Raw genomic sequence first — 22,872 nt, 5'->3', positions numbered from 1 at the left:
GAGGCAGCACAGTGGAACAGAGGTTAGCACTGCTGCCTCACATTGCCAGGGTGCTGGGATCGATTCTGGCTTTGGGTGACTGTGGGGTGTGGGCTTATGTACAGTGCTCTTTCGGAGAGTCATTGCAAACACGATGGGCCGAATGGCCTCCTTCTGCACTGTAGGGGTTCAATGGAAATAGGTGCCTCTGCCCTCTACTGGGGTTTATCAGTCTGTCCTCTGCAGTCTCGTGTCCATCAGTGTCTGTCCTCTGCAGTCTAGGGACCAATGGACTCCTCCCTACCAGTCTTGGGTCTATCGGAATCTATCTCCATGTGGTTGTTGCCTATTTCCCCCAGTTTATTGTCACAGTCACTCTCTCAGACCCGGGCTCACCTTGTGTGAATGAGTAGAGACATTTCTTGCCACATCCAATGTCACAACACTGTTGATAAGCGCGACAATCATCATCATCCTCACAAGACTGAGTCACGTTTTTCTTGCAGAGAGACAACACTTTGGAAACTTCTGGACATTTCTTTGGCAAAACTAAATAACGTAAAAATCTAAATCAGTCAAATGTCAGAGGACATCTCATAAAAATCTCCAAACCTCAATTACAGAGTAAATTAAGGTGAACAGTGCCCCCATCATACCCTCCCACGAGATGTGCGGCAAGGGGTTAGACACAGAGTAAAGCTCCCTCTACACTGTCCCCGTCAAACATTCCCAGGACAGGTACAGCACGGGGTTAGATACTGTGCAAAGCTCCCTCTGCACTCTTCCCAAACTTACAGTCCCAGGTCAGGAACATCACAATGTTACATATGAGTAAAGCTCCATCTGCACAGTTCCCATCAAACACTCCCCGGGCTGGAACACAACGGGTTTTGATATACAGTGGAGCTCCATTATCATAGATTATCATAGAATTTACAGTGCAGAAGGAGGCCATTCGGCCCATCGCGTCTGCACCGGCTCTTGGTAAGAGCACCCTACCTAAGGTCAACACCTCCACCCTATCCCCATAACCCAGTAACCCCACCCAATACTAAGGGCAATTTTGGACACTAAGGGCAATTTATCAAAGCCAATCCACCTAACCTGCACATCTTTAGACTGTGGGAAGAAACCGGAGCACCCGTAGGAAACCCACGCACACACGGGGAGGATGTGCAGACTCCGCACAGACAGTGACCCAAGCTGGAATCGAACCTGGGACCCTGGAGCTGTGAAGCAATTGTGCTATCCACAATGCTACAGTGCTCCATGTTCACTGTCACATTCAATCTTGGCCCTTCCTGCTCAGTCTGTGTGGGATTCTCCCATGAGAGCGTGTCTGCTGCTCTGTAACTGATGCTCACATTTGTTGATGAATGTTGGGACACATTTCGCCCCACAGCTGGTTTTGCAGCACATCTGCCAGATGTCACATTGGGTGTTGTTGCTGCAATCATTCCCTAGTGTCATGTCACACATCATTGTGAGTCTCCTGGAGACTGGGCACGTTCCATTCACTGAAAGATAAGAGGAGACAGAATCACACCACAGTCATCACATGAGTGTGGGACCCTCCCAACGCCAAGAGCACTGGGAACTAGATCCTGCTCTGTGGCTCCCCTCCCCAGTGAACTTAACACACTGTCTGTGCCAGAGCTTTGGTCACTCTGATCTCCAGAGGGCAGACTAACAGTCACACAAAATATCTGATTGTGGTATTACAAACACCGGACCAGACCCCGACGTTTTCTCGGATACCAGACAGAAATCCCAATTTGTTTTTTAAAAATTTGTAACACGTAAAGGAAAGATATTTCGCTCCAGGAGTGATTCCGTATAAAAGGGTGTGCTTTCCTGCGCTGCAGCCATTCTGGATCCAGCTGCAGGAGGCACAACACCTTGTTCAATAAAGCCTCGATTGTTCCACCATTCTCGTCTCGTGTTAATTGACGGTACATCAATTTATTGAACGAGATTTTAAAAGATGGATTTCCACATCAAACCTGATCGGCTGCAGCTGACCCGTCACGCAGCCAATGTCACGTCCACCTTCGACCATTGGCTAGCCTGCTTCGAAGGCTATGTCTGAGCAAACCACTGAAGAACCCTCGGACTCGCAGAAGCTCCAAATCCTCTACTCACGGGTGAAAATAAAACATTACAGGCCCTTCGGTCCTCGATGTTGCTCCGACCTGTGAAACCACTCTAAAGCCCATCTACACTATTCCCTTATCGTCCATATGTCTATCCAATGACCATTTGAATGCCCTTAGAGTTGGCGAGTCCACTACTGTTGCAGGCAGGGCATTCCACGCCCTTACTACTCTCGTGCTAGACATCACCATCCGAGGAAGAAGGCTCTCACTGTCCACCCTATCCAATCCTCTGATCATCTTGTATCCCTCAATTAAGCCCTGACATTTTTCCCCTCATCCGGGATGCGCCCACCTACTCCGAAGCGATGACGATCCTGAAGGGACATTACGTTAAACCGGTGAATCAAGTGTACGCCAGGCACCTCCTGGCCACGAGACAGCGACTCCCCGGGGTGACTCTGGACGATTTCTTATGGGCCCTACAGATCCTCGGTAGGAACAGTGACTGCCGGGCAGTTTCAGCAGTCCAACACACCAAACGTTTAATTAGAGACGCACGTCACGGGCATGATGTCTACGTACGTCCGCCAGCAACTATTGGAAGGGCTCGATCTTGCGGGGACTAGGCAGCTTGCTAATTCATTAGAAGTGGCCACCCGTAACCTGCAGTCCTACACCCCCAACAGCGCGACACCCTCGTGAGACACACCAGCTGCCGACTCCAGCTCACCACAAGCTTGCGCCTCGCGGCACCCAGCCAACTCTGGAGGACCCGTGTTACTTTGGTGGACAAAGCAAGCACCCCAGACAGCGCTGCCCGGCGCGGAGCGCGACCTGCAACGGGTGTGGGAAGAAAGGGCACTTTGTTTCCGTTTGCCAGGCCTGGTCGGTCGCCGCCTTTTCCAGGCCCGGCATTTCTACACTCCCCACATGCGGCCCAGGGGCGCGGCCATCTTCCCCTCCGCAGGCCACGTGCGACCCGTGGGCACCGCCATCTTCCCCACCGCAAACCACGGGCGGCCCGTGGACGCCGCCATCTTTGATGCCGCCCACCATGTGCGCCCCATGGGCGCTGCCATTTCGGCGCCAATTTGGACCGCGCAGGACCCCTGCTCGTCTGGCTGTTCACCGCCTACTGCCTCTGCCAATCACCCCGGGACCTCCAAGCATCTTCCGCAGCCCGCCTCCATCACCCTGGATCAGTGTCGGCCCCGCAACCTCGCGACTGCTACGACAACGGTGAAGATCAACGGGCACGAGACGACCTGCCTCTTTGACTCTGGGAGCACAGAGAGTTTCATCCACCCCACTACGGTAAGGCGCTGCTCCCTCCCGGTGCACCCCATCACCCAGAAAATCTCCCTGGCCTCCGGATCCCATTCCGTTGAAATCCAGGGGTACTATATCGCGACCCTCTCCGTCCAGGGCGTAGAGTTCAGCAACTTCCGGCTCTACGTCCTCCCCCACCTCTACGCTGCCCTGTTGCTCGGCCTGGATTTTCAGGGCCATCTCCAAAGCCTCACTTTGAAATTCGGCGGACCCCTGCCCCCCCTCACCGTCTGCGGCCTCATGACCCTTACGGTCGATCCACATTTCCTGTTTGCAAACCTCACTCCGGACTGCAAATCCATCGTCACTAGGAGCCAACGGTACAGTGCCCAGGACAGGACCTTCATCAGGTCTGAGGTCCAACGGCTTCTGCGAGAGGGGATCATTAAGGCCAGCAACAGCCCTGGAGAGCTCAAGTAGTGATAGTGAAGACTCGGGAGAAGCACAGGATGGTCATTGACTACAGTCAGACCATCAATCGGTACACGCAGCTCGACGCGTACCCCCTCCCACGGATATCTGACATGGTCAATCAGATGGCGCAGTATCGAGTCTTTCCACAGTAGACTTGAAGTCCGCCTACCACCAGCTCCCCATCCGCCAATACACTGCATCTGAAGCAGATGGCCACCTCTATCACTTCCTTAGGGTACCCTTCGGCGTCACCAATGGGGTCTCGGTCTTCCAGCGAGAGATAGACCGAGTGGTTGACCAGTATGGGGTGCGGGCCACCTCCCCGTACCTAGATAACGTCACCATCTGCGGCCACGATCAGCAGGACCACGACGCAAACCTCCAAACTGCTTAACCTCACCTACAATAAGGAGAAATGCGTGTTCCGCACCAACCGCTTCACCATCCTCGGCTATGTGGTGGAAACTGGAGTCCTAGGGCCTGACCCCGACCTCATGCGCCCCCTCCTGGAACTCCCTCACCCCCATTGCCCCAAGGCCCTGAAACGTTGCCTGGGGTTTTTCTCATATTACGCCCAGTGGGTCCCTAATTATGCGGACAAGGCCCGCCCACTCATCACGTCCACTGTTTTTCCCCTGACGGCTAGGGCCCGCCAGGCCTTCAACCACATCAAGGCGGACATCGCCAAGGCCACGATGCACATGGCCGACGAGTCCCTCCCTTTTCCAAGTGGAGCACGAAGCATCGGACGTGGCTCTGGCCGCCACCCTCAACCAGGCAGGCAGGCCCGTGGCTTTCTTTCCCCGCACACTCCATGCCTCCGAAATTCGGCACTCCTCTGTCGAGAAGGAGGCCCAAGCCAGTGGAAGCTGTGCAGCGTTGGAGGCATTACCTGGCCGGCAGGAGATTCACTCTCCTCACTGACCAACGGTCAGTTGCTTTCATGTTTAATAATACACAGCGGGGCAAGATCATAAATGACAAGATCTTGAGGTGGAGAATCGTGCTCTCCACCTATAACTATGAGATCTTGTATCCCTTTGGGGAAACTCAATGAGCCCCCTGATGCCCTATCCCACGATACATGTGCCAGAGCACAGGTGGACCGACTCCGGGCTCTCCACTATGACCTCTGCCACCCGGGCGTCACTCGGTTCTTCCATTCTGTCAAGGTCCGCAACCTGCCCTACTCCATTGAGATGGTCAGGACCGTCACCAGAGACTGCCACGTCTGCGCAGAGTGCAAGCGCACTTCTACCGGCCGGATACAGCACACCTGGTGAACGCCTCCCGCCCCTTTGAATGCCTCAGCAAGGACTTGAAAGGGCCCCTCCCCTCCACCGACCGCAACGTGTACTTCCTCAACGTTATTGATGAGTACTCACGGTTCCCCTTCGCCATCTCATGCCCCGACATGACTTCTGCCATGGTAATTAAAGCCCTGCACAGCATCTTCACTCTGTTCGGTTTCCCCACCTACATCCACAGCGATCGAGGGTCCCCTTTCATGAGCGATGAGCTGCGTCAGTTCCTGCTCAGCAAGTGCATCGCCTCGAGCAGGACGACCAGCTACAACCCCCGGGGAAACGGGCAGGTGGAGCGGGAGAACGGGACGGTCTGGAAGGCCGTCCTGCTGGCCCTGCGGTCTCAAAATCTCCCGGTCTCCCGCTGGCAGGAGGTCTTCCCCGACGCACTCCACTCCATCCGATCGCTCCTCTGCACCGTGACTAATGAGACCCCTCATGAACGGGCGTTTGCCTTCCCCAGGAAGTCCACCTCTGGGGTCTCGCTCCCAACATGGCTGACAGTTCCTGGACCCGTCCTCCTCTGGAAGCATGTGCGGAGCCATAAAGCGGACCCTCTGGTCAAGAAAGTCCACCTCCAACATGCAAGCGCGCAGTACGCCTACGTGGCACACCCCGACGGGTGCCAAGACACAGTCTCCCTCCGAGACCTGGCACCAGCTGGGTCCCCACCCACGACCCCTGACCTGACACCGCTCCTCCCCCCCCCGGTCACCGCAGCCCCCACCCCAGCAGGATCCGTCCTCCAACTGGATCCACTCAGGGGTGACGAAGACGAGGACAACACGCTCCCAGAGTCGCAGGTGACCAGGTCGGCGCCCACATCACCACCAGGACTGGGGCGATCGCGGCGGAAAGCCAAAGCCCCCGACAGACTTAATTTGTAATGTTTCTGCCACCCCCGCCAGATTCTTTTTTTTAATCAGGGGGTGAATGTTGTAACCACCAGTTGTGTTATATTGTATGATTTACGGGACTGCCCGTATGTTACAGGTACGACGGTAAATCCCTGCCTGCTGGCTCCGCCCAGCAGGCGGTATAGAAAAGGGTGTCCTCTCCTGCGCTGCAGCCATTCTGGTTCCAGCTACAGGAGGCACAACATCTTGTTCAATAAAGCCTCGATTGTTCCAGCATTCTCGTCTCGTGGTAATTACGGTACATCACACTCAAACTGTATGACTTAATTGGAAAAGTTTATATACACTATATCAAATTATCTACGGCCCAGAAATCATAACAAAAACCCTTTAGTCTTTTCTTTGTTGAAAAAAAGCAGGACCTGAAGTAACAAATCACACTTTTATGACATCTTAATTGCACATTCTGCAGCCACAGTGTCTGTCTTTATTGTTTTCAGGACTCTTAAAACATGTCACTGCAGCACATATACATGGACCCTACCCCAGACTCTCGAAATCATTACTGCATCAGCGCATATCATATATATATTAATTTCATACATTCATCACAGTGGGAAGCAGAAATACGTATTGTTCAATCTGACACCACACATTAGACTCAATGGACAGGGAGCAGGAGCAGGAATCCGGCATGATTCACCCCCTCCCAAAACCAGGGATCATTAGACTGGAATTAGTGCAGGGACATGGGCTGACTCACACCTCGCCCAAACACAGGGGACACTGGGCAGGATTCAGGAGCAGGAACCCTGGATGATTCACCATTCCACTTCCCGGCACTCCCCCATCCCCCTGAACCGTGTGTCACTGGACAGGAATCAGCAGCAGGAACCTGGACTCATTCACCCCTTTCCTAACACAAGGGTCACTCGACAGGGATCAGGAACTGGGATTATTCTCTCCTCTCCATAACCAAGTGGCCTCTGGACAGGAATCAGGAGCAGAAACCCAGGCTGATTTACTCAACCTCCCTAATTGAGAGGTCACTGGAGAGGGATCAGGAGCAGGAACCCGGGAAGATTCACCCCCTTCCTGCCCCAGGTGTTATTGGACAGGGATCAGGAGCAGGAACCCGAGACGATTCACCCCCTCCCTAACCCAGGTATTATTGGACAGGGATCAGGAGCAGGAACCCGGGATGATTCACCCCCTCCCTAACCCAGGTGTTATTGGACAGGGATCAGGAGCAGGAACCCGGGACGATTCACCCCTCCCTAAGCCAGGTATTATTGGACAGGGAGCAGGAGCAGGAACCCGGGACGATTCACCCCTCCCTAAGCCAGGTATTATTGGACAGGGAGCAGGAGCAGGAACCCGGGTTAATTCACTCAATACTCTAACCTATGTTGACGGGACAGGGGTCAGTGTACAGTGGGTGGGGACGATTCTCTCACCTCCTGTGAAACACTTGGGGATACATTTCTTGCCGCAGCCAGCATCACAACAAGTGTGGAAAGCATCACAATCCTTGTTGTCTTCACATGAATCTCCGGTACTCATCTGGCAGAAGATGGAAAGTCTGTCCTCAGTGGGGCACTGGTCCGTTGGTTCTGAAGAGCAAAGGAGGAATTCACATTGATCCTATGTCTTTCCCCACATCAGGGACATTTCAAAACGCTCTGTGTCAATGGTTCACTTTTCTTCAAAGTGTGGCAATGTTACAATCTGGGAGATGTTATGGGTAACGCACGCACAGCAAGATCCTACAATTAGCTCATGAGGTTAAGGCCCAGTTCTGTCTGAATCATGGAATGGTCCCAGCACAGGAGGCCACTTGGCCCATCGAGCTCATTCTAGCCCTCCACAGGAGCAGTCCAGTTGGTTCTACCCCACCCTGCCAACACCCTTCCCTGTACCCCAGCATTTCCTCCGTTCTGCCCTCATTAATGACAAGCAGGGATTGTGGGCCTGGATAATGTGCTCACGGTCTGACAGTCCCAGCCCTTTTCAACACAGCCGAGAATATGTGACTCACACTCCGATTTGCCTAGATGTTAGTCAGAGAACCATTCGACTACGTAAAGGGCTCTCTAACACATCAGACTTCAATTGGACCCATGCTTTTGCTCCTCAGCCTCTTTGAACAAAGGCCAACCAATCGTACCCTCCATTGACTGGGCCGACACACCTCCCACACAGCCTCCTATCACGGAGGTATTAGGCTGACACTGCAGCCTCCAATGAGTGCACTGAGGCTGACCAATACCCCACTAATTTTGTTCCATGTGACGACCCAGGTTACCATTCTCCGTCTCTTGCATGCGCACTTACTTTTTGCCAGGCACTCTGGCACACATCTCGGCCCACACTCCGTCTTACAGCATGATGCCCAGTGCCCACAGGAATCATCATCCTCACAGGGAGCAGTGAAGTTCATCTTGCACACGTAATGCAGTCTGGATGAATGTGGACATGTCCCTCCGTGACCTGTAGGGAAGACACAGATTGACATCACTCACTGATACTCCTGACCAACAGACACCATTCAATGCTCAATGTCCCACAACCACAGCACGGGGTTCGATAGAGTAAATCTCCGTCTTGACTGTTCCCAACAAACACTCTCAGGACAGGTACAACACGGGGTTAGATACAAAGAACAAAGAAGAAAGAAAGGTACAGCACAGGAACAGGCCCTTTGGCCCGTCTAAACTAAAATCTTCCACACTTCCTGGGTCCCGATCCCTTTATTCCCATCCTATTCATGTATTTGTCAAGATGCTCCTTAAATGTCACTATCATCCCTGCTTCCACCACCTGCACCGGCAGTGAGTTCCAGGCACCCACTACCCTCTGTGTAAAAAAATTGCCTCGTACACCTCCTCTAACCTTGTCCCACGTACCTTAAACCTATTCCCCAAAGCTCCCTTTGAAAAGTCCCTCTCAAACACCCGCAGGGCAGTTCCAGCATGAAGTAAGTTTCAGAGCAAATGTCCCTCCACACTGTCCCCATCAAACATTCCCAAGACAGGTCCTGCAAGAGGTTAGATACAGAGGCAAAGCTCCCTCCACACTGTCCCCGTCATACACTCCGATAACAGGTACGGCACAAGATAGATACAGAGTAAAGTTCTCTCTGCAGTGTCCCCATCAAACAATCGAAGGACAGGTACAGCACAGGGTTAGATAGAATGTAAAGCAAAAAGTGCAGAGGATACCGGAAGTCTGCAGAAGGATTTGGATAGGTTAGGTGAATGGGCTAGGGTCTGGCAGATGGAATTCAATGTTGCCAAGTGTGAGGCTATCCATTTTGGGAGGAATAACAGCAGAATGGATCATTATTTAAACGGTAAGATGTTAAAACATGCTGCTGTGCAGAGGGACCTGGGTGTGCTGGTGCAGGAGTCGCAAAAAGTTGGTGTGCAGGTGCAACAGGTGATTAAGAAGGCTAATCGAGTTTTGTCTTTCATTGCTAGAGGGATGGAGTTCAAGACTCGGGAGGTTATGCTGCAATTGTATAAGGTTTTGGTGAGGCCACATCTGGAGTATTGTGTTCAGTTTTGGTCTCCTTACCCGAGAAAGGACATATTGGCACTGGAGGGAGTGCAGAGGAGATTCACTAGGTTGATCCCAGAGTTGAGGGGATTAGATTATGACGAGAGGTTGAGTAGACTGGGACTGTACTCATTGGAGTTTAGAAGGATGCGGGGGGATCTTATTGAAACATATAAAATTATGAAGGGAATAGATAGGATAGATGCGGGCAAGTTGTTTCCACTGGTCGGGGAAAGCAGAACTAGGGGGCATAGCCTCAAAATAAGGGGAAGTAGATTTAGGACCGAGATTAGGAAGAACTTCTACACCCAAAGGGCTGTGAATCTCTGGATTTCCTTGCCCAGTGAAGCAGTTGAGGCTCCTTCTTTAAACATTTTTAAGAAAAAGACAGATACCTTTCCAGAGAACAAAAGGGATTCAGGGATATGGTGTACGGGCCAGAGAGTGGAGCTGAGTCCACAAAGATCAGCCATGATCTCATTGAATGGCGGAGCAGGCTCGAGGGGCCAGATGGCCTACTCCTGTTCCTAGTTCTTATCTTCTTATGTAAATCTGCCTCTGAACTGTCCCCAGCAAACACTCCCAGGACAGGGACATTACAGGGTTAAATACAGAATAAAGATGCCTCTATACTATCCACATCAAACACGTACAGGACAGTTGTAGCACGGGGCTAGATATAGAATAAAGAAGCCTCTACACTGTCCCATCAATCACACCGAGGACAAGTACAGCATGGGCTAGACACAGAGTAAAGCGACCACTACACAGTCCACATCAAACACTCCCAGGACAGCGACAGTATAGTTTTAATTGATTGATTGTCTGGTGGCCAATGAATTGAACAAAATGTCTGCGCTCTGCCCGGCCACAGGTAGTGATTTGACCCTGTCCCACTGGAATGCTTTTCAGAGTCCCAAGGTTTCAGTTTTGATTTTGACAGCATGGAGGCAAGACTCGGCTATCTCTCTCCAGAAAGGCTGATGTGAACCGTGAAGGATTTGGTCAGAACAGAACTGACTCCATTTTGAACATCACAGAAATACGTAGACACCATTTGTATTTGGAGATCTTTAGATGTATCCTTCTCTTAGATTCGAGACAGTCATTTAAGAAGTCTTAAATTACATGGTTTCCTGACTGACAGAGGTAGGGTGTTTAGTCATGAGTATCCGAACATACGTTTAGACGTATCCGAACATCGTGCATTAGAAAGTAACTGAAATCCTGTCTAACTGTGTGAGACAAAGAAATGTAACCTCCCTTCGTGAGAGCTACTCGGACTCTTAACAGAGAAACAGATTTCCCTCTTTTGGTGGCTGAGCCTGATATCGGCTTGTAAGATAGTCTCTTCAGATCCGGAATACCTAAACACTTGCAATAACTGAAATAATTGTGCATTAAGGTGTGATGGGGGGGGGTGGGGAGGAACAGAATCACAGATGCCCATTGCATGCTTGCCTATCTTATAATGGATACAAACAAACTGTTACTTTAATGAGACTTTGGAACAGTATGTGAGCAGTTCGGAACGGTACAATTCTTTAGATCATTATTATCCAATACTTTATATTCACTGAAATATAATGGGACTGCTTTAGAATGTCACATTATAAACTGTGACTATTGTTACACATTTACCTTGTGTATTCACTCTGTATTGTAGCCATGTATTTGTATTATACTCACACTATATAAACGCAAGTATAACTTGTATTATAATTTTGTTATACCAGTATTATAAAATCATAGAATCCCTACAGTGCCGAAGGAGGCCATTCGGCCCATCGAGTCTGATCCGACCAACTGAAAGAGCACCCTACCGATGGCCTACTCCGCCGGCTTATCTCCTTTATCCCAACTAATCTTTAGACACTAAGGGGCAATTTAGCGTGGCCAATCCTCCTACCCTGCACATCTTTGGACTGTCGGAAGAAACAGAAGCACCGGAGGAAACCCACACAGGCACGGAGAGAATGTGCAAACTCCACAGCGACAGAGACATTTGTTTTGTTCATAATGGACTGTGTAGAGGTGTTACTACATGCCATAGTCATGTGACCTCTGCCATGAAGCATAGGCCTCGTGACAGCCATGTAACACTCAGCTCAAAAAAGACATTGCACTAGAAACACTATCGTCTTTGAAGTCGTAACATCACGTTGCCAAAAGGAGTATTCTGTAAAAATATGAATGGGTACGATACCATCTGTTGTCTTAAAAGTAAAAAGGCCGAGTGCAGCTTTCAAGGCTGCTGTGAAACTGGCTGGAGCCTCATAGTGAGCTAAGTGATCAGGGCAGGAATACAGGCTGCTGGTGCCAGCCTGTTACAGAGGGGGTGGCAGCCATTAATACATCCTCTGTTGGATGAAGGTGCCTCAGGCTAGCTAATTCCTGCATGACCTGTTACCAATTCAAAAGTCACACGAGGAGACTTCCCAAAAACTCAGGATGATAATGTCATCAAATACTTATTGGTGGAAAACAAGGATACCGAATGGTGGGGGTATGGGAGTATGGGAGGTACGGTACAATGGGGCAAAGAGTGTAAAAAGCCAATGAACAGAATTCAATGCATGATCCTTGTTTACTTTTTCGACTCTAACAGCCGACTGTCTCTCTCTCTCTCTCTCTCTCTAGAAATCCTGTTGTGAGTTCTATCCCTCGCTCCCTCTCTCTCTCTATCTCTCCAGAATGCCTGTGTGAGTGCTCTCTCTCTCCAGAAAGCCTGTGAGTGCAGTATTGGGCCTAGTGCTCTAATTGATCGTGCACTAGCCGAGGGTGTCTTAACATCATCAAAGACTCCCAGGACATGACAGCATAGGATTACATAGAGTAAATCTCGAGGTAACAGAGACAGGCAGGTGAGGTTTGGTCAGCCCATATTCCTTACCTTGAAAGCTGAGGTTCATCACACATCTGTTCCCACATCCAGCCTCACAACATCTCTGCCAAATATCACAATCATCATCGCTGGAACATCGATTTCCCAGTTTCATCTGACAAATGGGAGTGAGTCGCGATTCTGCTGGGCATTCAAAGACCTCCTCTGTAGACACAAGAACATTTGGGAATCAAATTGAACTGGTTCTGGAGAGAGACAATGGTCGCAACATAAGGAACAGGAGGAGGAAGAGGCCATTCGGCCCCTCCAATCTGCTCCGCCATTCAATAAGATTCACAACGGAGGAAAAGCTTAACCCCAATAATCCTGCCTGATCTATATTTCACTTGACTCCATTCAGAGTCCAAACATCAATCCATCTCAGTCATTCATATACTCAACAACTGAGCAATTCTCGCTGTGATGAATGTATACATTTCAGATATATTGTATGCTAAGTATTTGGTGAAGGGATAAAAGCCAACATCACAGTATGTTCGAATGTTAGACTGCTGCAGTCATGTTTTTAAAAGAATATTGGTTTGAAAGACAAGGGGCGAGATTCTCCGAACCCCACCGGGTCGGAGAATCGCCGGGGGCTGGCGTGAATCCCGCCCCCGCCGGTTGCCGAATTCTCCACCACCGGATATTCGGCGGGGGCGGGAATCGCGCCGTGCCGGTTGGCGGGCCCCTCCCCGCGATTCTCCGGCCCGAATGGGCCGAAGTCCCGCCGCTAAAATGCCTGTCCCGCCGGCGTGGATTAAACCAGAGTTCACCCCAGAGATCTCTTTCTCAAAGAATAACTGGAAAACAAGCATCCTTCTGGCCAATTGGTGCTTAGGGTTGATTGAGAGCTGGGATAGTCTATTTTCTTGTTGTTCAAGTGGGAATAAAGATAGCAAGTAAGGGTATTGTATTTCAATGTGTTGAGTAGTGTTGCTTTGGGGGTAATTGTGAACTATTTTTGGGTGTGGTGATAAAGATTTTCATATTTTGTCAGTAATATAGTTTTGTTTTAAAATACCAAACCCCTATTTCTTTGTACAATCGTCCCTGCAACAATGTATCCTTTCCTCACAGTCTCACCAAATAAAATAAACTATTGTTTTTTTCCAGTATCACAGTCACTGTTGGGATATGGTCTGGGATCGTAATCTGCCTCTCTGGATCGAGAATTGCACAGATTACCAACCCTCTCACCCCTGTCACAATCCTCTCTGCACTCTACAGCAACCATTTTCCCCCTTATACTGACTCTCATGCAACTGCCCTCACTCATGCGTCCTCCCTTCTCTCTCACGATTTCTCTCTGCTTGCTCAGGGACACTCCCCCCTGTCTCACCTGCCCTCTCTCCTCTATCATCTGCCCTCTTTCACACGTCATCTCCCCTCTCCCAAATTCCATCTCCCCTTTTCCATGTACCCTCTCCACTCTCACACTATCACTGACCTGCTAAACTCCATCTTCTCTCACTCACCCTGTCCCCTCTAAGTCACCCTCTCCCTTCGCACAAACTCTACTCTTTTACAGACCCTCCCGGTCTTGTTCTCACCTTTCTTCTGGAAGGTGTAGACACATCGTTTCCCACAGTCTCCGACTTGACAACACTTCTTCCAGCCTGTGCAATCATCGTCTCTCTCACACTTCTCCGCCTCCCCCTTGTCACAGATGTGTTGCGTCGTGGAAGGTTCTGGACAATCCCTGTCACGCTTCCCTGTTTTAAAAACGAAAACACAATAAGAGGCAGGTTTCGCAAATCAGCAACTAAAATACCAAGAATGTTAGAGATTCCAGGGACAGGGAGCGAGGGCAACATTCCAAGGAGGGATTTGAAAACAAGGATGATGATTCTAAATCTGAGGAAAAGCCAGACCAATGGAACATTGTCTTTAATTTCCAGAGTAATCAAATTAAAAGGAGTGAAGTTTTGCTCCAGTTGTACAGGTTACAATGAGACCACATCTGGAGCACTGGGCATGGTGTTGGTCTCCATACTTAAGAAATTACTTAAATTATATTCAGAGCCATTCAGAGAGGGCTGGCTTGACTGATTCCTGGGATGGAGGGAGGATTAGCTTATGAAGAAAGAGTGAGCAGTTTGGGTCTGTCTCCATTAGATTCAGAAAAATACAAGATCTTGATGGGGCCGGTCAGAGTGGATGCTGGGATGATGTTGCCCCCTCATGGGGAAAGACTGTGACTGGACGACTGGAGATGAGGAGAATTTCATTCTTTGCGTGGGGTGTGAGGCTGTAGAATTTACTTCTCCAGAAAGCAGCACAGGCTGGGTCATTGAATGTATTCAAGGTCGAGTTAAATAGAGTTTTCAATGACAAGGGACTCAAAGGTTATGGGCGGGGTAGACAGGAAGGTGAAGCTGAGGCCACAATGAGATCAGCCATGAGCTGATCGAATGGTGGAGAAAGCTCCTGGATCCAAACTGAACTGAGCAGCTCCAGCTGGGAATTGAAGAAGTATTTATTCTTGAATGGGTTGTCGGCATTAATTGCCCATCCCTAATTGCCCTAAGGTGGTGGTGAGAAATTCTCTACAATACAACTGAGTGCTTAGACGGCAGGGAACACTGAACCACATTGCTCTGGATCACATGGAGGCCAGATGAGATAAGTATGGCAGGTGTCCGTCTCTGAAGGATGTTAGTGAACCAGATGTGTTTTTATGATAATCAATGATAGTTATATGGTAACCTTTACTGAGATTAGTTTTAGATTCCAGATTTATGAATTTGATTCAAATTCCACCAGTTGCCATGGAGGAATTAAAACCTATTTTCCCCAAGCATTCTTCTGGGTCTCTGGATTAAGAGTGCAGCGACGTTACCGTTATGTCACCACCTCCCCCTATGTATAAACTGGAACTATTCAACATGAGGTGTCTGCAGGCTGCCTGGACAGTTTGTCCCTCTTACCATGTCTGGAAGCGCGATGGACACATCTTTTCCCACAGCCAGCATCGCAGCAGGTTAACCACAGATCACAGTCATCATTATCCTCACATTCCTTTCCGTAATTTACATCACACATGGGTCGCAGGCGGCTGGGAGCTGGGCAGCTGCCATTCTCTGGAAGGAAACAACAAGCAGATTGGTTCAAATATCTACTCAAATCTCAGGTTCCTTTTCTGCAGGTGGACAGAAGGTATATGGAGTGAATCTCAATTGTAACTTTCAAATATTCCCAGGGAAGCTCCAACAAAGGGTTACATACAGAGTAAAGATCCCTCTACAGTGCCCCCATCATACACACCCAGGACAGGTACAGCACGGGGTTAGATACAGAGTAAAGCTCCCTCTACACTGCCCCCATCATACACTCCCAGGGCAGGTACAGCACGGGGTTAGATACAGAGTGAAGCTCCCTCTACAGTGACCCATCAAACACTCCCAGGACAGGTACAGCATGGGGTTAGATACAGAATAAGGCTCATTCTACACTTTAATGACTCCCCAGTCCCCCCACACTGGAATGAATTCTGTGTCGCCCCACACTGTGATGAATTCTCAGACCCTCCATTCTGTAATGATTCCTGACTCCCCGCACACTGATGAATTCTCACTCCCCCCACACTGAAACAAATTCTCAAACCCACCACACTGTAATGAATTGTCAGTTGCCCCACACTGCAATGATTCCTCAATCTCCCCCACACTGTAATGAATCCTCACTCCCCCCCCACACTGTAATCAATCCTCAGTTCTCCCACACTGTAATGATGCCTCACTCCCCCCACACTGTAATGAATCCACACTCACCGACACTGTAATGAATTCTCACCTCCCCCAAACTGCAATGACTCCTCACTCCCCCCACACTGTAATGACCCCTCACTCCCCCCACACTGTAATGAATCCTCACTCCCCCCCACACTGTAATCAATCCTCAGTTCTCCCACACTGTAATGATGCCTCACTCCCCCCAGACTGTAATCAATCCTCACTCACTGACACTGTAATGAATTCTCACCTCCCCCATACAGCAATGACTCCTGACTTCCCCCAAACTGCAATGACCCCTCACTCCCCCCACACTGTAATGGCTCCACACTTTCCCCACACTGTCATGAATTCTCAGTTCCCCCCACACTGTAATGACTCCTCATTATCCACTCTGTGGAATTCCTCACCTCCTTTGAAGAACTTGAAGACACATCTCTTTCCACAGCCAGCATCGCAGCACATCTGCCAATGGTCACAGTCCACATCTTCCTCACATTCATCTCCGAGCTTCAAGCTGCAAACTTTGCTCAGTGAGCTGCTGGCTGGACACTGATCGCTCTCTTCTTTATAGGAAGACAGAAAGAGATCATTAAAGCACACAGGATCCTGGCCCTTTATAAACACAGGTACAAAGTACAAAGCTAATGATTCTTCCTCAACCATTTTATAAATCACTGCTTCAGCCTGAGCTGGAAGGTTGTGTTCAAATCTCTGCTGCCCACTTTTGGAAGGATGTCAAGGCCTTTGACATACTGAAGAGCAGGAGAGAGACAAATTGGACAATTCTTTCAAAGACCTGGAACAGACATGAAGGTCAGAATGGCCTCTTTCTGTGCTGTCCGCTCAGGTTCAATCGAGCTTTTCTTTGTGTCGACAATCGAGGAGATATTAGGGCGAGGTGACCTAAAGCTTAGTCAAGGAACTCACTTTATAAGGAGTTTGTTAAAGGAGTTGAGAGCTGCAGAGGCAGTTAAGGAGGGAATTCAGGGGCGGCACACTGCACAGTGGTTAGCACTGCTGCCGACAGCTCTGAGGACCCAGGTTCGAATCCCGGCCCTGGGTCACTATCTATGGGGAGTTTGCACATTCTCCCAGTGTCTGCGTGGGTTTCGCCCCCAGAACCCAAAGATGTGCAGGTTAGGAGGATTGGCCACGCTAAATTGCCCCCTAATTGGAAAAAAATAATTGAGCACCCTAAATTTATGAAAAAACTATATTTTTGAAAAAGGAGGGAAGTCCAGAATTCAGGACCCAGGCAACTTAAGGTGTGCCTGAAAATGTTGGAGAAAGTGCAGGACAACAAGTAGAGGATTATGGGTGAACCATTCTCAATATCCACGGAGGGTGTCCTTGGGTGAAGTGGAGAGAGGTAGTGGACATTTCTGGCCTAATATAACACGTGACCAATCAGTTAAAGGGGCTGGAGCATGTGACCAGATACAGGGCATTTCATCAGGTGAGCAATGAGACACAGGGTAACAGACCATATGACCAATCAGACACATGTCCCTTGATCATGTCACCAATCAGACACAAGGCCACAGACAAAGAACAAAGAACAATACTGCACAGGAACAGGCCCTTCGGCCCTACAAACCTGTACCGGTCATAATACCAAACTTTGCCAAAACCTTCAGCACTTCCTTGTGCTGTATCCCTCTATACCCATCCTATACATGTGTTTGCTAAGATGCCTTTTGAACGCCGGTAATGTATCTGCTTCCACAACCTCCCCTGGCAACATGTTCCAGGTACTCGCCACCCTCTGCGTAAAAAACCTGCCTCGCACATCTCCTCTAAACTTTGCCCCATGGACCTTAAACCTATGCCCCCTGGTGAATGACTCCTCCACCCTGGGAAAGAGTGCCTGCCCATCCACTCTATCCATGCTCCTCATAATCCTGTAGACCTCTTGATCAGGTCACCTCTCAACCTCTGTCTTTCTAATGAAAACAGTCCGTGTCTATTCAGCCTCTCCACATACCTAACACCCTCCCGACCAGGCAATATCCTGGTAAACCTCCTCTGCACCCTCTCCAAAGCCTCCACATCCTTCTGGAAGCAGGCGACCAGAAATGTGCGCAGTATTCCAAGTGCGATCTATACAACTGTAGCATGACATGTCAGTTTTTATACTCGATGCCCCATCCAATGAAGGCAAGCATTCCGTACGGAATGAGCTTTCTTGACTACCCTGTCCACTTGTGTTGCCACTTTCAAAAATCTGTGGAGCTGCATGCCCAGATCTCTCTGACTTTCTATATTCCTCAGGCTTTTTGCCATTTACGGTATATTCTCCCTGTGTGTTAGACCTACCAAAATGCATTACCTCACATTTGTCCGGATTAAACTCCATTTGCCATGTTTCTGCCCAAGTGGCCAACCTATCTGGGAGTGACCATGTGACCAATCAGACACGGGGCTCTGGATCATGCAACCAATCAGACAAATGCCCTGGGTCAAATGGCCGATTAGACACAAGGCATTGTATCAGACTTCCAATAAGACCGAGGAGCTTGGATCATGTGACCAATCAGACCCAATTCTCTGTATCATGTGGCCAATCAGACATGGGGTTAACGGTTAAGTGACCAATCACACACAGGATCCTGGGTTAACTGACCAATCAGACATAAGGCCCTGGGTTATGTGACCAATCACACGATGCATTTTGTACCATGTGGCCAACAAGACACAGGTCCCTGGATTATCTGACCTATCACACACAGTGCTCTGTACCATGAGGGGGCTGATGTAGCTCAGTTCACTGGACAGCTGGTTTATGATGCAAAGCAAGGCCAGCAGTGCGGGTTCAATTGCTGTATTGGATCAGGTTACTCGTGAAGGCCTGGCTTTTCAATCCTGCCCCTCACCTGAGGTGTCCTCCGGTTAAATCACCACCTGCCAGATCTCCCCCTCAAAGGAGTAAGCAGCCTATGGCCATCTGGGATGATGGTGACTTTTACCTTACCTCCGTAACTTGTGGCCAATCAGACGCACGGCCCTGGGTTAAGTGGTGAATCAGGCACAGGGCCCTGGGTTATGTGACCAATCAGACACACAGTCGCTGGTCATGTTGCCAATCAGTCACAGGACCCTGGAATTTGTGAGCAATTAGACACAAGGTCCTGTTTTATGTGACCAATCACACAGAGTCCTGGAGCTTGGTATTGTGTCGTACACAGGGGACTCTATCCTGTGGCCTGTTCCTATGGACAGATCCTGGGGCTCTCTTCTGGTATTGTTTGTTAGTCGAAGTTAAATTGTGTTGTGAACTGAGTTTTTTGTGGATTGTCCTTACTGTGCCAGCTGGAGTAGACACACTTCTTCCCACAGCCGATATCACAGCACTGCTTCCAGGAACTGCAGCCCTCATCAGCATTACAAGATTCACTCGAGTTGCTGGCACAGATCCTCCTCGCTCGGTGCGAGTCAGGACATTCATCTCCTTCATCTGCATGAGAAAATGTTGTAAGTTAAAGGTGGAGGGAGATACACACAGCAAAAGAGAGTACGGAGGGAATACTGCACTGTCTGAGGATCAATACTGAGAGTGTATCACACAGTCAGAGCACCATACCGAAGGAATGCTGCACTGTTTCACACTCTATTCATCAGTACGTCTCATTTTGTCTTGATCACAGCATTCTTGTGTCTCACCCTCACATTTTCTGTTTCTCTCTCCTCTTTGTCAGTGTGTCTCGCTCTCTCTCTCTCTGTCACTGGAACTCTCTCTTGTTTGCTTAGTGTCAATTTCTCTCATTCTGCTTCAAACTATCTCTCCGTCTCTCTTCCTCGTTCACTTTCTTCCTTATCCCCTCTCGCTGCCGTTTCCTTGCTTACCATCATCCATGAAGCTGGTAATACAGATTTTCCCACATTTGGTGTCACAACAGGTCTGCCAAGCGTCGCAATCATCATCTCCGCTGCACTGGTCTCCGAGTTTCAGATCACACATTGGGGTGAGACGGTGGGGCGCTGGACAGGTATCATCCCCTGGAACACAGAACTCGGTGATCAATCAGGAAAACCTCACTTGCCAGATCTGCCCGAGTGGAGTCACAATGGGCTGGATTGTCCGCCCCGACACGCCACTTTTCAGCCTCGACCCGCCCGCAGGATTCTCCGTTACGCCGCCCAGTCAACGGGGTTTCCCATTGTGGGGCAGCCCCACGCCGTCGGGAAACCCCCGGGCACCGGCAAATCGGAGAATCACGCCGGCGGAGAATCCCACCCTCCTTCTCTGGAGACCTCCATAAATGAGGAATTACAGAGATTGTCTGTAATCGATGGTCGAGCTCAGGTCACTCATTATGGAGAGACCCCTCAGGAGAATCCAAACAAAGTGGTTTCCTTCAGGAACCCATTAATGATGAATGAAGTCACACATCTTTAATTGGAGTCAGGGGTGAAACAGCTCGGCAACAGGTTCCATCGCCAGTCTGATGAATGTAGAAATGTTTCTATACATTGTATTTTCTGTCTTTTGCAGTAATATTCGTAAGAACCCTGGTTTAAAATACAAGCAGTGTGTCTCCTAAAGCTGTAATTAAGAAATCATACAAGGCAAGGGAATCATTTATTCAAACCACTTTGTTGGTCACAGATAAAAGTCTAATCGAATGGTGTTTATATTTTGGCTGGTTCCATGGGATACAGATAATTTGAGGGACAGTATTTAGACCAACTAGTCTGGTACTGGGTCATCTCAATGGATTACGGATAATGTCATTAATTGGAGGAGCCAGGTCTGACTGGAGTTTGAAGTCTGCTATAATATTTTAAGTGGAACAGCGGTTTGTCATGGGATTTGAGTCTGAGAAGACAGAAGGATTTTTTGGTTGTTCCTGAAAAGGGTCTTTCTCTCTCTCTTTAATAGTCTGCACAGATAAGCAAGTAACCTGTTTCGTTAACTTTATTTGTAAGTGGCATTTGATCTGGATTGGGTTGCTCAATTGAAGTTTGTGACAGGTTTACATAGTAAGTTAAAGATTTTCTTTTATTTAAGAATTATTTAAATGTTAATTCTGCACACTCCTACACACGCACACTCCTACACACGCACACTCCTACACACGCACACTCCTACACATGCACATTCCCACTTGCACACTCCATTCCCAGCTTGTGATGAACTCAGAGCGCCATGAATAGACTCTGATCACCTCAAACCCTTTGAACCACTCACGGGACATGAAGAAGCGAGGAACACATCTCTTTCCACACTCGGCATCACAGCACGAGGACCAGGCCAAGCAGTCAGCGTCACTCTCACACACATCTCCGAGCTTCAGTTCACAGAAGTTGTCCAATCGGCTGGAAGCAGGACACTGGATAGCTGGAAGACACAAATATCAAACACTCCATCAAAGACTGATGGGACAGTGACAGCGTGTGGGTAAATACAGAGGAAAGCTGAGCGATTTCTTACATCTGGTCAGGAACTTGGGGACACATCTGTTTCCACAGCTGGAATTGCAGCAAGTCTGCCAACCATCACAGTCGCTGTCATTGTGACACTGGGTGTTGAAGCTCATTGTGCAGATGTGAGTCAGTCGAGAAGATTCTGGACATCTCCGGTCACCACCTGTAGAGTGGACAGTGATACATGGCTTAGTTTGATGTGTCTAATCTGGACGTCGCTTCCCACTCACCCCACTGGCTCTGCCGGGCCCCCCGTGACCTCCATCTCTATGGAGCAATATCTAGGAGGGGAGCGAATGTCTCGATCGGTTATTTACCCTTGCCGTGGAATACATGGACACACCGTCTGCCACAGGTGGTGTTACAGCAGGTCTGCCAGGCAAAACAATCGTCGTCATCTTCACACAGCTCCCCATACCTCAGCTCACACATTGTGGACAGGCGGTGTGGGGCAGGACAGTCCCCTGCTGTCAGATCTGGAGAAAGGAGAGACAAAAATGAGAATTGGGTGGGAGCGAGGATCTCAGTACATCAGCATTCTGCATTATCAGTCCCAGTCAGCTGGGACTGTCTTTTCATTCATCTTTGTTGAGACGCAGTTGATACTTTGCTGCGTCCGGTTGGCCATGTGCTCTTACCTGAGAATTTCGGACTGTGCTGCTGTCCCATGAAGGAGTGGACACATCTGCTGCCACAGGGAGTCTTGCAACACTGCATCCACTTGCCACAATCCTCCTCATCCTGACAGGGCTGACTGTGGTTCATCCTGCACACACGATCCAGACTGGATGCATCAGGACACTTCTTGGCAGTCCAATCTAAGAAACCATAAGATTGGTTAAGACTGGAGACAGCTGAGATGGGGACAGACATAGAGAGAGCGACGGATAGAGAGACAAAGCGAGAGAGACAAAGAGTTAGACAGAGACACAGAGAGAGGGACAGAGAGTCAGAGAGGGAGAGAGAGAGAGGGAGAGAGAGAGTGAGAGAGGGACAGAGAGACTGCTTGAGAGAGAAAGAGACAGCTGGAGTGAAAGACGGAGGAGAAATTTAGAGAGAACAGGAGAGAGGGAAGGAGAAGGAGAAGAAAAGAGAGAGATGGAGAGAGACAAAAAGATAGACCGGAAAAGCGAGAGTGTGTCAGAGTTTGAGAGACAATGGGTGAGAAAGAGAGTGAGAGAGATGAAGAGACAGTCAAAGGGAGAGAAAAAGAGCGACGACCTGGACAAAGAGAGAGAGAGCGAGAGACGAAACCTGAGAGACAAAGAGAGAGAGAGACAGATCGAAAGA

At 49.4% G+C, this 22,872-nt stretch overlaps 1 protein-coding gene across 1 annotated transcript in view; it reads right to left on the bottom strand.

Moving 5' to 3' along the window:
- The window catches only part of LOC140392263 (uncharacterized), a 206,242-nt gene that overhangs the window by 120,865 nt on the left and 62,505 nt on the right, over positions 1–22,872 (bottom strand). The window contains exons 33-46 of the mRNA XM_072477579.1: positions 22,221–22,400; positions 21,900–22,058; positions 21,590–21,745; positions 21,347–21,496; positions 20,002–20,154; positions 19,460–19,612; positions 16,566–16,721; positions 15,352–15,504; positions 13,975–14,136; positions 12,431–12,586; positions 8,314–8,469; positions 7,437–7,592; positions 1,344–1,496; positions 376–528 (exon numbers count right to left, since the gene is read on the bottom strand). Of these exons, the coding sequence (XP_072333680.1) occupies positions 376–528; positions 1,344–1,496; positions 7,437–7,592; positions 8,314–8,469; positions 12,431–12,586; positions 13,975–14,136; positions 15,352–15,504; positions 16,566–16,721; positions 19,460–19,612; positions 20,002–20,154; positions 21,347–21,496; positions 21,590–21,745; positions 21,900–22,058; positions 22,221–22,400 (2,196 nt within the window). The remainder of the gene's footprint in view (positions 1–375; positions 529–1,343; positions 1,497–7,436; positions 7,593–8,313; positions 8,470–12,430; positions 12,587–13,974; positions 14,137–15,351; positions 15,505–16,565; positions 16,722–19,459; positions 19,613–20,001; positions 20,155–21,346; positions 21,497–21,589; positions 21,746–21,899; positions 22,059–22,220; positions 22,401–22,872) is intronic.

This window comes from Scyliorhinus torazame, chromosome 16, assembly GCF_047496885.1.
Source record: "Scyliorhinus torazame isolate Kashiwa2021f chromosome 16, sScyTor2.1, whole genome shotgun sequence".
Lineage (NCBI taxonomy): Eukaryota > Metazoa > Chordata > Chondrichthyes > Carcharhiniformes > Scyliorhinidae > Scyliorhinus > Scyliorhinus torazame.
The sequence above is the reverse complement of the archived record's forward strand: the minus strand, read 5'-3'. Positions and strand labels throughout refer to the sequence as shown.